Source organism: Phoca vitulina, unplaced genomic scaffold (genome assembly GCF_004348235.1).
Source record: "Phoca vitulina isolate PV1807 unplaced genomic scaffold, GSC_HSeal_1.0 scaffold25, whole genome shotgun sequence".
Lineage (NCBI taxonomy): Eukaryota > Metazoa > Chordata > Mammalia > Carnivora > Phocidae > Phoca > Phoca vitulina.
In genome coordinates this window covers 17868262-17885208 of record NW_022589728.1, presented here as the reverse complement: position 1 = coordinate 17885208, position 16947 = coordinate 17868262, and the positions used below count along the sequence as shown (strand labels likewise).

Sequence of the window (16947 nt, the reverse complement as noted above, 5' to 3'; positions counted from 1 at the left end):
TTTATTTATTTATTTGTCAGAGAGAGAGACAGAGAGACAGAGAGACAGAGCACAAGCAGGGGGAGTGGCAGGCAGGACCCTGGGATCATGACCTGAGCCAAAGGCAGACGTTTAACCGACCAAGCCACCCAGGCATCCCTGGATACAGAGTTTCTGTTAGGAATTATGAAAAGTTATGGAAATGGAGAGTGGTAATGATTACATAACATTGTGAATGTGCTTAATGCCACTGAATTGTACACTTAAAAATGGTTAAAATCGTAAATTTTATGTTATGTGTATTTCACCATAGAGGAGAACTCCTTCAACTTGGAAAAAAACATCTACCAAAAAACCTACAGCTAACATCATATTTAATGGTGATAAACTCAAAACTTTCTTTAAAGATGAGGAACAAGACAAGGATGTCTCTTTTTACCACAGTTTTTCAGCATCAGAGTGGAAGTCCTAGCTAAAACAGTAAGACAAGAAAAGAAATCTGGGCCAATAAAAACTCACATGTTAGCACAACTGAGAGCAAAAGCTAAAACAGTGCATTTGTATATTAAATTCCCCTCTTTTTATTAATAAAGGTAAAATGAGAAGTATCATTTAATATAATTTCTCAATTCCTAAAATGTGTACAATACAATCTTAACTGTTAAGTAACTCCTTGACACTGATGAGACTGTAAGTTAAACAGGTAAAAATTAATTAGAAAAAATATTGTTCACCTGATTGAAGCTGTTCTAGTTTATCTTTTTTGTGTGACGCCAAGTCTCCCATAAAGCAGATACCACCTTTAGCTAGCAAAGCACTGCCAGCTTGAATGCTAACTGCGCCAGTTCCATACTTATTTCTGGATAGAGTAGGAAAAATTTCAGTAGAGACTGGATGACGTATACCACGGGGCACAAGGTTTATACTAAAATTCAAAAGCCTAGGAAAAAATAAATTACTCGTTACTATTATTCAATGTTTGATTTTCAAAAGTGATCATGTATAACAACTACACAATTAAATTTAATTTGAGTCAGTGTTTAATGAAAATTTTTTCTAATATTTTATTTTTAAGTAATCTCTACACCCAACATGGGGCTCAGACTCACAACCCCGAGATCAAGAGTTGCATGCTCTACTGACTGAGCCAGCCAGGTGCCCCTAATGAGCACCTTTTCTAGGGATAAAAACATATATAAGACATGGTCCTTAACTTAGAAAGCTCACAGCCTAGAAAGAGAGACATAAACAAAAAACTAAAACACAATGTGTTTTCATGAGAACATTCATAGGAGAGTATTATTTCTTCCTGGAAGGAAGTCAGAGAAAGCTACAGAGAGATGACATTTGAACTGGGCCTTCCTCTTTATGGATTGCTTTCTTTTGTTTATTCAGAATTTTCACATTTAGGCTTGCCAGTAGCCCATAATGACTATCCCTGCTGCCTATGTATCATGGTAACTCTTGATACATCTTTCTGTTTTCTGATCTCTTTGCCAATTGCCTCAGCCCCTTCATTTCTCAAATTTAAATTCTAAGAAAGGATTATGATTGTCTTAGCTTTCAAAACCTTCCCACAGAAATCATAGCTTGCTGGTGCAATCAACTATGATGAGCTGACATAGACATCCAGTGCAAAAGAGGATGAAGCAGTATTCTTTAAATATGGATAGGTAGATGCTATAAAATTTCTAGTGTATATGCCATTTCAAGGAATTTGGATGTTAGTTTGAAGATATATAAAATGGGGGAATGAGATTTAGAAAGAAACTTTTGCAAGCCTATAAAGCAGTGGTTTTCAACCCCACCTCACATTAAAATCACCTGGGGAGATTTTTTAAATTCCAATGTCAAGCCCCACCCCAAACCATTCTTGGGGTGAGCCAAAATCATAAATTTTTTAAAAAACTCTCCCAAGTAGGGCGCCTGGGTGGCTCAGTCGGTAAAGCATCCGACTCTTGACCTTGGCTCAGGTCTTGATCTCAGGGTCATGGGTTCAAGCCCCATGATGGGCTCCAGGTATGGAGCCCACTTAAAAAGGAAAAAAAAATTCTCCCAGGTAATTCTAATATGCAGGACAGCTGAGAACCTATTATATAGAACAATGGGTCTCAAACTTGTCTGTCTACACATTGGAATCCAATGAGAAATTTTTAAAAATAGTGATACAAGGGGGCGCCTGGGTGGCTCGGTCAGTTTAACGTCTGCCTTTGGCTCAGGTTGATCCCAGGGTCCTGGGATTGAGCCCCACATCAGGCTGCCTGTTCAGCAGGCAGCCTGCTTCTCCCTCTTCCTCTGTCACTCCCCCTGCTTGTGCTCTCTCTCTCTGTCAAATAAGTAAATAAAATCTTTTTTTTTTAAAGATTTTATTTACTTATTTGACAGAGAGACACAGCGAGAGAGGGAACATAAGCAAGGGGAGTGGGAGAGGGAGAAGCAGGCTTCCCGTGGAGCAGGGAGCCCTATGCGGGGCTCGATCCCAGGACCCTGGGATCATGACCTGAGCCGAAGGCAGACACTTAACGACTGAGCCACCCAGGCGCCCCAAATAAGTAAATAAAATCTTTCAGAAAAATAGTGAAGGTCACATAATGTAAGGTCAAAATACAAAAATCAATTATATTTCTACATATTCACAGCAAACATTTGAAAAATGAAATTAATAAAATACTACTATTTTTAATAATATCAATATTTTCAAATATTTAGAAATCACTCTAGCAAAACATATGCATGACCTTTACAAAACATTGCTGAGAGAAATTAAGGAAGACTTAAATAAATGGAGATACACACCATATTCATGGATCAAAAGACTCAACATTGTTAAGATATAAATTCTCACTAAAATTGATTTATAAGTTAAATGCAGTTCCAACAAAAATCTCTAATGGCCTTTTCTGGGGGGTGGGTGAGAGACTGGTATTAACATATGGATTCTAAACCTTATAAGAAAATGCAGGATTCTAAACTTTATAAGAAAATGCAAAGGACCTAAAATAGTGAAAAAGAATCTTGAAAATGAAGAATAAAGTTGCACCACTTGATTCAAAACAACATAGAGCTACAATAATAAAAAATGTATGGTATTGCATAATTATGGACAAATAGGTCAAAATAACAGAAAGAGTTCAAACAGATTTTTGCCCAGTTCAATTTTATACCTAGTTTATACCCAGTTCAACTGATTTTCAACAACGGTGTCAAAACAATTCAATGATGAAAGGAAAATCTTTTCAACAAATGGTATGGAAAAACTGTATAAATGCATAGGAAAAAACATTAACCTTGACTCCTACCTCACAGCATATACAAAAATTAACTTATGATGGATAACAGACCTAATATAAAAGCTAGAACTATAATGCTTCTAGGAGAAAATATAAAAGAATATCTTCATGACCTTAGTGTAGGCAAAGATTTCTTAAACAGAACCCAGAACCCAGAAAACACTAAACTTAAACCCAATAAATTGAATTTCATCAAAATGAAAAAGTCTGCTCATCAGACATTTTTAAGAAAAAAAATACTAGCTTTAGACTGAAACAAAAATTTCTTGGTACATATATGTGACAAAGGATGTATATCTAGAACAGCCCCTTTTAAAAGTGGGCAAAGGACTTGAACAGACACTTCATAAAAGAAGATACATGAGCAGCCAATAAGCACATATAAAAGAGCTCAGATCAGGGGCGCCTGGGTGGCTCAGATGGTTAAGCGTCTGCCTTCAGCTCAGGTCATGATCCCAGGGTCCTGGGATCAAGCCCCACATCAGGCTCCTGGCTCAGCAAGGAGCCTGCTTCTCCGTCTCCCTCTGCCTCTCTCCCGGCTCATGCTCTCTCTCTCTCTCTCTCTGTATCTCTGTATCTCTGTGTCTCAAATGAATAAATAAAATCTTTAAAAAAAAAAAAAAAAAGAGCTCAGATCAGTAGTCATCAGGGAAATGAAAATTACAACCATAATATGATACCATTTCACATGCACCTGAATGGCTAAATTGAGAAAGACTGACAACACCAGGTATTGGTGATGATAGAAACAACTGGAGCCTTACATTGTTGGTAGGAATGTAAAATGGTACCACTCTGGAAAACTGTTTGGCAGTTTCTTATAAAGTTAAATATATATCTACCTAATGACATAGCAATTCTACTCCTAGGTATTTATCCAAGATAATGAAAACACACATCCACAAAAAGACCTGTATAGGAATGTTTACAGCAGCTTCATTTATAATAGTCAAAACATGCAAAACCCAATGTCCATCACTAGGAGAATGGATAAACAAATTTTGGTACATTCATATAATGGAATACTACTCATCAATAAAAACAATGAACTACTGACATACACAACTGGATCAATCTCAAAAATGTGTAGAGTAAAAGAGACTAGGCCCAAAAGAATATGCATTGTATGCACTGTATGATTCTATTTTTATGAAGTTCAAGAACAGGAAAATTGACCTACGGTGACAGAAATCACCTATGGAGATAGGAACTAAGTGAAGGAATTTTCTGAGGTGATGGAAATGTTCTATATTTTATTGTGGTGGTGGCTATCACAATGTAAGCACTTGTCAAAACTTATTGGAGTATATCCTTAAGATCTGATTATTTCACTATATATAAATTTTAACTAAAAAACAAAACAACCCCCCCAAATCTCTCATACCACCCCAAATACCACAGGAAAAGCCAGAGGTTAATGACAAACAGGAAAAGAGGCAAAGGCCTTCATTTACAAGAGATATCACAAATCATTTAGAAATAAACAACTTAATAGAAAAGTGGACAGGAGTCAAGGAGGTTCATAAAAAAATAATAAAAGTGTTTAACAAACTCTAAATGATACTAAAACTTACGCCTAGTTAAAAAATGCAAATTAAAATAAAATACCATTTTCCACCCATCAGATGGCTGACTTTAAAAGTTTGATAATACCCAGTGTTGGTGAGGCTGTGAGGAAACAAATACTCCCATGCTCATCAGTAGAAGATTAAATTGGTGCAATCTGTAGCAGTTAGTACCACATTTACATTGCAATTTAATTTTAATTTAATTTTAGCAAAACATCATCTGTCCAATTAAGTTAAATTTGCATTTTTAAAATTTTAAATTCATTCTATAAATTTGCTTTTGCTTTACAAATTCATCCAAGGTATTAATATAAGAAGTTTATCCCTGGGGGCGCCTGGGTGGCTCAGTCGTTGGGCGTCTGCCTTCAGCTCAGGTCATGATCCCAGAATTCTGGGATCGAGCCCCACATCGGGCTACCTGCGCAGCGGGAAGCCTGCTTCTCCCTCTCCCACTCCCCCTGCTTCTGTTCCCTCTCTTGCTGTGTCTCTCTCTGTCAAATAAATAAAATCTTAAAAAAAAAAAAAAAAAAGAAGTTTATCCCTGGCTTTTGAACATTTAAGTAATTTTAGAAATAGTACTTGCTAGTGGGGAGCCCCAAAATGCTGAGTAGAAGTTTATTCCAAAGTTAGGGTGATAGTCCCCAAACAGTAATTTTGGCACTTTTCACAGACTTATTTGGATACAGTGCATCAGTATTATTGAATGGAATCTTGGAGAAAAATAAGACAATGGCTTGTTGGCTGTTGGGGGGAAGATTATTTTAAAATGAAAGCAAAGTACAAAAGCAGAAAATGAACTAGGGAATGAGGGAAAAAGAAGTCTGTGAAGGATACATTTATTTGTAAAGGTCTGAGTGGGGAAATTGGTTGAAATTCTGAGTGGTTAGATTCTCAAAATATTGAAAGCAAATATCCAATTTATCAATTCCTGTTTTTAAAGTTTTGAACTTCATTAATAAAAGTTTATTTAAATATTTATACTGCCCAGATGAATTCTAAATATTTGTCTTGTAATAATGCTCATGGAAAGGATTTATGCAAATCTGTGACCAATTTATAATTTGAAAACATTCATATCACATATTTTACCTGTCTACAAGTAGAGTATCACTTGTTATAATTAAAATATCCAGGCAATTTTTCAGTTCCTTGTTACGGTCAGTTGTCTGTACTAGACTCATCAGCAAACAGAGCTTGAGCAAATTGTAAGTCCCAGGAGGAACAATTTGTGATGCAAAGATATTGGCAAGTATTGCCGTAAATTTCCAGCATGAGCTGGAAGTCAAAGAGAGAAGATGCTTGAAATTGTCGCTAATTCCTGAGGGAACTGAAAGTAAATATTAACACATATATTAAAAAGGGTTTTAAAACAAGAAAACGACATTATAGATCTCTACTTCCATTTATCTAAAATATTATCAAATTGTAGTTCTTCTAGTAATGCCACATTCAAATTCTTATAATAATATTAAATTATTATATATATTATATTACATTATGATTAGAGGTCACTCTGGTCTCTCGATTTTATCCCAGGGAATATAATAAAAGGAAGCAGTCACCCCATGTGTCCACATAGACTGGCTGTGGGGGGCAAGCAAATCCCTCATTCTTTTCCTTTTAAGACCTATATGAACAAAGCCAGATCAGGGGGCTCCTGTATTGCAGTGTTTGCTTCTACATCTATGTTTAAAATAATACCACCTTTAATGAGGGCTAAACAGGAGAATGGGAAATACTTGAATGATGCTGTTAAAAGGGAAGATTACTCTCTACTACTTTGAAAGCACTGGACTCTACTATACTGTAACAATCTAGATCTTCTCCACTCCCTTACTCTATCCAGCTCCTCAAAGGAATGAGTGATTTAATCCAACTGATCACTGGGAAGAATAGCTGTGCATGCATAAACCAGTCCGTTTCTCCTTCCTTTTGGGCTGCCATCAGAGAGCAATGATTTCTTCTATTCATCCATGCCCATGGACCAAGGGAGACCTACTTTAGTGTAACTCCTGCCACATTTGGGTGGTTAAATCTGCCTAATTCTATAGTGTAGCATGAGAAAGCACACTTTTTCACCTACATATAAGTCATGTTCTGCTACCAAATCAATAAATCTGGAAACACTTCACAGCAGAAAATATTTAAAATAACATTAAAATATCTATTTTCCTTTAGTGCTTTCTTTCTTCAATATTTTTACTCTTTTAAGAAGCTTTTCTCTTCAAGACAAGCAGAGGTATCTAGAATCTACTTGCATTTAAATTCAACTTGGGCCTCTATTTTTGCAGATGGTTATCTAGTGATTCAAAAAAAAATCTAACGTTGTTCAAGATTTAACTAATCTTTCCTACTTTAATTATTTGTGTGCCAAGTTAAGAGTAGGTCTGCTCTCTACTTTTACCTAATGCTTATTTATGTTTGAGTTGTTAAAGGAAATTACCAGTAACAAAAGTGTATTTTGGTCCCCATCGCCTTTCTCTTTTGTCTTATTTCTTGATTGGTTCAGAACTCAGATGAGGAAAAGGATGCTATTGTATTGGGTTCTTTTTCTCAGACCACAAGTTACTTAACATTGCTTTAGTTAGAAAATAAAAGGTTGGGTAGAAAAACCTTTTGATGAACCTTTAACTCTTGGCATCTGGACACAATTTTCTCATTGCTAATTATGAAAAAATCAAAATAAAGTTCAGGCAAAAAAAGGAGTCCTTCCTGTGGGCAAGGTTCTACATTATCACATTTTATTTCTTTCATAGCATTATTGTCTTGTTGATTAGTTTACAGGTTTACTGACTGTCTACCATATGATTTAAGAGTAGGAACCTGACTATAACTATATACCTAGTGCTTAGAAGAGTGCCCAGCAATACTTATTTCCTGAGCAAATACTTATTTCCTGAAAACATGGACTTAAATTTAAATATTTGTTAATATATGATACTAACAATTTCCTTACCTTTTGGATTGCAAGAAATGATACTGTTTGCCTCTATACAGACAGCAGTTTGTGACGTTTTTACACAGCTTGGAATTCCAATAATTTTATACTCATTTCCTATATTCATTTTACTCACTGATTCATCTAAGATTATTAAACACAAAAGAAAATATGTATTCACTAAATGAAACTTGTACATGATCATATGGTTCAAAAATCTAGAACAAGTAACAAGTTAGTAACTGAGTTAGTTGTAAAGCATTTACTTTTGTTTAGTATAATATCTACATAGAGTAACACCAATAATGTAAATTGAGGCAATTTTATTGCTGATAAATTTTGATATTTATAGACAACGATGAATTAATTTCAAGAAGCATGAGACACAGCAACAAGATAGTCTCCTCTAATACAATTAAAGGAAAAACAGGATCATTCTATTTAAGATGAAACATATTTGCATTAAATCATAAAAAATGTTAATAAAAATGACCTTATAAATAATAATTTGAGAAGAAAATAATTTTAAAAGGTATTATTCACTACCTACAATATAGGCAAGGTATTTTTACATATATTATCTAATTGAAAACTGTTAGATATTGTTATTCCTGCTTTGTACATGAAGAAACTGAGAAGTTAAGTAAATTGTACGAGGCTAAATAGTACATAGCAGAACTGAAGTTCACATCTAGATCTGGGTATCTCTTGCATTATGCTAGGTTTCCCTTCTCACATCTACAGATTGGACAAAGCTTTTGCACAAATTCAAAATTGGTTGATTTATTGATTGTTTTAAGTAGGTTCCACGCCCAGCATGGAGCCCAGCGCGGGGCTTGAGCTCATGACCCCAAGATCAAGATGTGAGCTGAAATCAAGAGTCAGATGCTTAACCAACTAAACCACCCAGGCACCCCTCAAAATTTATTTTAAAAATATACACTAAAAATCTTGATCCTCCATTACACAGAAGTTGGCTGGTTGTAAAGCTATGAAAGAAAGGCTTAAAAGGAGGAACAGGATTAGCATCTCTCCATGAAGAAGATCAAAAGGTGATCTTCTCCATCATTTTTTTTCTTCTCTCTCTCATTTCTTTTTTTTTTTTTTTTAAGATTTTATTTATTTATTTGTCAGAGAGAGAGAGCACCCAAGCAGGGGGAACAGCAGACAGAAGGAGAAGCAGGCTCCCCAACTGAGCAAGGAGCCCGATGCAGAATTCAATCCCAGACCCTGGGATCATGACCTGAGCCGAGGCAGACACTTAACTGACTGAGCCACCCAGGCGTCCCTCCTTTCTTTTTTTTTTTAATTTTAATTTTAATTTTAATTTTAATTTTTTTATCTATCTATCTATCTATCTATCTATCTATCTATCTATCTCCACAGAGCATATTGGTGTACGCTGTAGACTGGAAGGGAAGAATCAGGCTCGAGAATTGAGAAAATAAAAACTACAAACCAACCAACCAATCAAACAAACAATAACAACAAAAAACAACTAACTGAAGGATACAGAATGAATTATGAGGGGATAATTAGAGCAAATTGTTTTTCTACTGTTCCATGGAATCATAGTTTGGTAGATGTATCTTGAGGTCAAGGAAAGGTCAAGAAAAAGGTAAGGAGGCTGGGAAGTCTGGTTATCTCTTCTAATGTCAATCCCAAAAGGCCTGTTTTTTATTAATTTAATCTTTAAAAATTCATTTAGGTTCTATGGAAGAGTTTATTTGAAGAAAGGATTTTCTACCAAAATATAAGTTGGATAGCCACTTATATTTCTATGTTGTATGGTTTTTATGTAGTATATAATAGAATTAAGTAGACTTTGAGGCTGGAATGCCTGAATTTGAATTATGGCTGTGCCACATACTAGCTATGTAACTTTGGACAAGTTACTTTCTGTGCCTCAGTTTCCAAATTGTAAAATTGACATAATAATAGAACTTACTTGATGGGGTTGCGACTAAATGAGTTAATATATGTAAGAGTGCCTGGCACACAGTAACTGCTATTTAAAAATGACCTATTATCATCTGTGCTTATATGCTTGCCTCATCCTTGTCAGGCCACAGCGGGAAGAGTTCTTATTTGAATTTCTACTTCCCTAACTCTTGAGTTTCCGATACATGTTTGACATTCAAGTTCTCTCTTTCCAAACAGTTTAACTTCTCCAATTTCAGCCCAAGAAAAGAGGCTGAGCCTCACCCTCATTTTCACAGTCCTGGCTTTTCAACGAAGACTCACCATTCCCTGGGTGATTAATACCAATAATGATTTCCTCCATGGCAGATTCTGTCTACTCACAGGTCTTTATTCATGCAGTTCTCAAGAGTTAATCATACATCACAACTCATTCATTTTTTTAAACAAATATTTATTGAGGTTTTACTATGTGCAGTAAAAAAAACAAGTCCTTACCTTCATGAAGTTTACATTATAAAGTAATCCCAGGGGCTCCTGAGTGGCTCAGTTGGTTAAGTGACCGACTCTAGGTTTCCGCTCAGGTCATGATCTCCCGGTCAGGGAGACTGAGCCCCATATCAGTCTCCTCACTCAGTGGGGAGTCTGCTTCCCCTCTGCCCTTCCCCCGCTCGTAAATTCTCTCTCTCAAATAAATAAATAAATCTTCAAAAAATAAATTAAATAACCCCAATGTTTACATAAGACACAACATAAAATGATGGGAGATCATTACCATAAATAATTGTGTCCCTGAAACCTAGCTCGGTGCTTGGGACATAGCAGGTGCTAATATCTTTTTAAGTGAATGATGTATGACTCAATGAATAACTGATACCTTAGCTAAACATGACTCTTTAAAACACTCAAAAGAAGACCTATGATTCTTAAGCTATAGAAGTACCATTTATAATATATAGCTATAAACAAGTCAATTACATATTTTATATATTTTACAGCAATTTGTTTTTAGTTCACACAAAACTTACTTACCTCTTAGAAAAACTGTAAGAGATTGAAACCTACATGGCTGGTTGTTAGAATATCCTCGAAAAGCATGAAGTGCCTTTGCTGTGATTATTTCAACTATCTGTTTATCTTAAGGCCAATAGCAAAAAAGAATTAGTTATTTGAATATACATTCAATTTACTTTCCACATTAAGATATCAAATACTATTTTAAAATTTGTAATTACAAAATATAAATGCATCTTTACCACCAAGTACTCTAAATTTTCTGTCTTCTTGAAGTGAAGATGAACATAGATTACACAAAAAGTCATTTCTTACTGTAGCAGATTCTGTAGCACCAGGCACATGCACTCTTATATACTGAAATCCTGAAAGAAAACAAAGGTAAGCTAAATTTGCTTTTGGATTTAGCTATCCATTTTCATTCCTTTAAAATTATTCTAATTCAAAGTATAATTAATTCAATTGTACAGGTGGGTTCAGAGCAGTTCAATTAACATTTATTGCATGAAAAAGAAGAAGATAGCAGGAGGGGAAGAATGAAGGGGGGAAAATTGGAGGGGGAGCCGAACCATGACAGACTATGGACTCTGAAAAACAAACTGAGGGTTCTAGAGGGGAGGGGGGTGGGGAATGCGTTAGCCTGGTGATGGGTATTAAAGAGGGCACGTTCTACATGGAGCACTGGGTGTTATGCACAAACAATGAATCATGGAACACTACATCAAAAACTAATGATGTAATGTATGGTGATTAACATAACATAATAAAAAAAACACATTTATTGCATGGCTATTTCTTGCCAGGCACTATGCTAAGGCACTGGTGATATGGATACTTAAACACAGTTTCAAAAGGCAGCAATAAGAAACAGATAATTTTAATATGTGGTGTTCATTTAGAGTATTCAGAGAGAAGAGAGGAATGACATTCAAACCAATGAGAAGTAGGGATGAATGGAAAAGATGTCCTGAGAAGGACTGAAGTTAAGCCAAAGGTTTGAGAGAGGACATTACAGGGAGAGGAAACAGCAATCAACAGTCATGAAACAATGTATGAGAACAAGTGCTTCAGCAATCCAAGAGCACCTGTTAACACTGTGGGAGAGAGAACGGAAAGAAAAGAATGCACCTCAGGATTATGCGAAGTAAACTTGTAAACATGAAACACCAAGTTTTATTCCATTCTTTCTACTCTATGAGTGTTTCATAACTAATGGTAAACATGATTTAGGATTAAACAATAAATTGCTTGATGTTTTGATTTTACATTTTTATATCTACCTTTTGAAAGAGGGCATGCTTCATCTGAACAAAGAAATCTTGCACCTTGTGTATACTTGGTTACAGTTGTCATTGCAATCACAATTCCTTGCATCATATAAAATCTTTGAGATGCATAATCAAGTGGAAACTCACAAAGATCAAGACTATAACTTCGCAGAGGAGGTAAATGTGTTAACTTCAGCACTATATTAATCTAATAAGAAGGTAAAAATGGTATTAATAAAAATTGTAGATCCAATTGGACTTGCATTACACTATATTAAGTATATTTGTGGAGTAAATCAAGTAAATAACTTGTTAGTGTTATTAGGAATCAAATTTAAGCATAAGAAAAAAGATCTAAATATAAAATTAAAGATGCAAACCCCTTAAATCTTACATTTTAATTGAAAATATTATTATGAACTCATAATTTTTCTTTAAAACCACAATTTCTTGACTATATCCACTGAAAAGACCTACAAAACAATGAGAATCCAATAGCAATGACCCCTTCCAGTGCCCAGATTATGATCTCTTAAATATAATTTTTCACCAAAAGGAACCAAGGCTGCTTAAGGGAAATGGCTGACTGCAGGTCTGAGACAGAAAATATACCAGATGGACCTGGTGCACCTCTTTGTGCCAGAAACCAAGGGAGCTACAAAAAACTAAAACATGGGATGTGTCAAAAGGACATAAATGCAAACTTTAAGGGACTGGACTCCCAATGGACCAAAGGTTCAATAATATACATCAAAAAGAATGACAAAGATTCATTGAAATATATCGGATATATCTTTAAATTCATGAGTTCCTCATAATAAAAAAAAAAAGGAAAGAGGCGCCTGGGTGGCTCAGTCGTTAAGCGTCTGCCTTCGGCTCAGATCATGATGCCAGGGTCCTGGGATCGAGCCCCGCATCGGGCTCCCTGCTCGGCCAGGAGCCTGCTTCTCCCTCTCCCACTCCCCCTGCTCGTGTTCCCTCTCTAGCTGTCTCTCTCCCTCTCTGTCAAATAAATAAAATAAAATCTTTAAAAAAGGAAAAACAAAACCAAAAAAATTATTGGTCATCATTTAGGCTCCTAGATTTCAACTCATTATTCTCTGAAGATTTATAAATGGAAAAAAATCAACCATTCATTCTGCCTTTTAGGTACAAATTATATTTCAGGGTAACCAAACAGTTGATGAGAGAAAACTTCTGTTATAGAATAATTTCAGATACTAAATTCAGAAAGGTTGCTGAAATTAGAAAAAATCACAATTTTACAACTTCTAATGAAATAATGGATTCTAGGTAATGGTCATCAGTGGCTGCAAAAACTATTAGGTGAAAGTTGATGGGAGAGTGTATATTGAAGAGATCAGACCGACATTACCAGAACCCACTGATCAATTGTGGGATTACTAAAAGTAGAAAACAGATAGTGTATTTCCCCTAATGTAGTGCAATATGAAATACATGACAGTAAGTATGATGTATTCTTGTCAAAATGAGTTGAATCTGAATTTAAGCAAGTTTTTAGAGCCAATTTCTATTTCCCAGAAATATGGTGTATGGAAGAATAAGTTAAATACCGTAAGAACATAATCAGACAAATCCAGATTATGAAACATTAACAGGACAATTAACTAGTTTCTTCAAAAACTCAGTGGTATAAAAAGGAAGAGGGAGGTAACTGCTCTAGATTAAAAGAGGTTTAATGAGATACAATAACCAATTATAATGTATACGCCTTGTTTTGATCCTGATTTGAACAAATCAATTGTGAGACACTCTTGAGAGCCCAAATGGGTACATTTAAATATGGACTGGATATTAGATACAAAAAAATTGTTATTTTGTAAGGGGTCATAATGGCATTGTGGTTATATAAGAAAAATGTCCACAACTTTTAGAGGTTGATACTAAAGGATGGAGTGGTGACATTAGGATGTCTGGGATTTGCCTTAAAATATTTTGGTAAAAAATGGATGATGCAGGTATGGCAAAATATTGTAAACTATTAAATCTGAATGATAGATATATAGAGGCTCACCATATTATTCTCTTTATTTTGCAGTATGTTTGGAATGTTCTATTATAAAAATATTCAATGTTATAAGTGATAATACAGGAAGTGAAGATGTGTATTTAAGATATTCTATTGAACTCTGAAAAAATGTAGTATCTTTTTTAATAAACAAAAATATGAATATAAAAGTATTTATTTACAAGTAATCTTCAAAGGTTTTTACCTCAGTTTTCTTTGTTAAATTTAACTAAAACTTACTTGAGTTTCAGTCTGTAATTGTCCAATTAATGAGAGAGTCTTAACAGCAGTAAAACAGACCTGTGGTTTCAAACAAACAAAGTTACCAAAAATTCCACATGACATAAAATTCTTTCTTTCTTTAACTTACTGATTGAAAAACTTGAGCAGCTTTTAAAGGCTCGTGTAAAATGTGATTTCCAAGTTCAGCATCCAATTCAACAATATCAGAGGGATTTATTAAAATATTGAATCGATAGACAGCATAACTTTGTTTTGAATCTGTAAAAATACACAAATATAAAAATAAGGATAGTTACATGCAGAAATTTATTTTAAAGTTTCTAAGATACAATGTCACCTTTGCTGAACATACCATTGTAGTATTTGCAATCATCTATAAACTTTTGGAGGCCTCCACTTCTGTCAAGATAGATAAGGGCTGCCTCTTTCATTTTTAGACTTGACATTTTCTCCTAATTAATGATTCTTCTCTATTACTAAATGATTAAACGACAGTTGCTGGTAAAGACTACAGATGGTGAAACGCACAGAAAAGATGAGAATACCTAGAAATAAAATAAATTAGAATTTACACTTCATGATCTCTAATAAAACCTTACAAATTGTTCAACTTAAAATTGAGAGTGAAATGAAATGAGGTAAAATTTCCAACTTAGAAAAATTCCTACCCAAAAGGAAACAAAACTTTGTGTTTTTTTTTGCCAAATAACATTTTTTATCAACAGTAGGTCATCAGATTCTCCACAAGATTGCAAATTTAAGAACAGGAGCCTCAACTATCTCTTTACAGAGTAGGTGTTCCCAAAAAATGCTTGTTGAAATAAATATTAGATGGATGAGGTCCCCTTACAGGAGTTGCTTAAAAAATGAAAGTGGTAAAAGTTGTTTCAAAAATTCAATCTAAGTAAAGTGTAGTTAACCTAAAAAATCTGAGAACTTAGTTCTAGACCCAGCATTTCCTAGTTGCTATGGGGCAATCACCTGACCTCTCTTGGCTCAGTATCTTCATCTGTAGAAAATGAAGGGGTTTCATTAGATGATAAGGCTTCTTCTGGCTTTAAATCTTCTATTAGTGGCCAACATAAAACATTAAACTTTGGTAATGAGAATGGAATATGTAAAATTCATTCAAAGACAGCAAACAGTAATTGGAAACAATATATACCAATAATTGTATTAGGTGTTAGGAATAAAATGATTAAGATTGGATCCTGCCTTCAAGGAGTTGCCAATTTAGAGAAGTCAGAAATAATGACCATCACATTTATTCATTATCAAATATTTATTGGGCATTTACTATTTATTGGATACCAGACTGTCCTAGACACTGGGGACACAAAGATGAGTAAAATATGATTCCTACTGTTCACAAAAAGTATAGTGAGGGATGAGAAATACGTAAAAAACTTACAATTGACTTGCTATAAAAAATATTAATGTACTAAGTCGCACAAAAGGAACAAGATATATAGTTCACAAAATGACATCATTCTTGTGTTGGGGTCATAATATTTTCTATTGTTTTAGGACATTTTGACTTAATACAATAGGTCATAGAGAAAAAGCAATAAATTCTACTTTAAAGGTGATATTTGATAAAGATCTCACTAACTGGAGGAGATGTAAAGACAGGAGGATTTTTTCCAAAGATGGGGTAACCCTTTGTTACCCCAATTTTCAGACCTACACTACTGAATCCATGTCCTTACTACTTGGCATTCAGGCTACTTTCCAAATAAAAGTAACAGACTGTCCTTTTTGCTATTATACAGGGGGTAAAGTTCAGAGTTTCTCAGTTGTCATAGGTACAATGATCTTAAAGTGTATGTTGTGTTGAGGACATTACATCTGTGCTTCATTTGAACATAAGGTTTCTGGGGCTGAATGAAGGGAGGCTCTGAAATGGTTGGATGAGTCTCAATCAGATTATTAAAATGTTTGAAGTCCATGACGATTATATAGACAGGCAAAGGGAAGCCATCAAAATTTTTAACAGGGAAAAATATGGTCAGATTTTTATGTTAGTAATCAATGCCTGCTGCCAGCGTGCAAGATGGGTTGGATAGAGAAAGAGTTGATAATCAGTTTCTAGCTACTGAAATAGTCCTAAGAGATGTGTATGGCCTAATCCAGGGCATGACGAATGAAATGAAGTAGAGGGGATGGATTCTGGACTTTTAAAGATTTCATGCTGGACATGGTGACCAGCCTGTAAGCGTTTTCAGGATGGGTGTGGGTGGATGCTGCTGCCCTAATGGAAATATGGAACCCCGGAGAAGAGTAGGAAAATAATGTAAAGTTCACTTTAGATACCGTAACCCTAACGGGCTCTTGGGACACCCAGATATATATAAGCACTAGGGCCACGGAAGTCAAGGCCTGGCGTCCAGCAGCTTTAAAAAAAAAAAAAAAAAAAAAAAGGCGAGAGATAAAGCTCCAGTGTCCCTGTGTAAAGCAGAGGTCTTGGGAGTAGATTCACTTTTGAGAAGGGGAAAGTGGAGAAACGACATGGAAGCCTGTGGAAAAGCATTAAGTAAGAGAACGGGGGTAAAATTCTACAAGCGTTCCCGTCCCCTCAAGAACTCAAGTGTTGGTTCACTTGCAACAGGCGCGAGTCGCGTCTTCTCCCGGTCGCGTCAGCAGAAAAACACCTCACAAAGTGGATAAAAGCGAATCTGACCTCACACCTTAGGATCTA

The 16947-nt window shown here is 35.2% G+C and overlaps 1 protein-coding gene across 1 annotated transcript in view; it reads right to left on the bottom strand.

Moving 5' to 3' along the window:
• The window catches only part of MCMDC2 (minichromosome maintenance domain containing 2), a 32549-nt gene extending 17788 nt beyond the window's left edge, over positions 1-14761 (bottom strand). The window contains exons 1-9 of the mRNA XM_032421846.1: positions 14602-14761; positions 14377-14507; positions 14247-14306; positions 11990-12185; positions 10952-11074; positions 10728-10832; positions 7794-7919; positions 5927-6164; positions 714-919 (exon numbers count right to left, since the gene is read on the bottom strand). Coding sequence (XP_032277737.1) covers positions 714-919; positions 5927-6164; positions 7794-7919; positions 10728-10832; positions 10952-11074; positions 11990-12185; positions 14247-14306; positions 14377-14507; positions 14602-14695 — 1279 coding nt within the window. The 5' untranslated portion in view covers positions 14696-14761. The remainder of the gene's footprint in view (positions 1-713; positions 920-5926; positions 6165-7793; positions 7920-10727; positions 10833-10951; positions 11075-11989; positions 12186-14246; positions 14307-14376; positions 14508-14601) is intronic.
• Positions 14762-16947: the final 2186 nt, after the last annotated feature.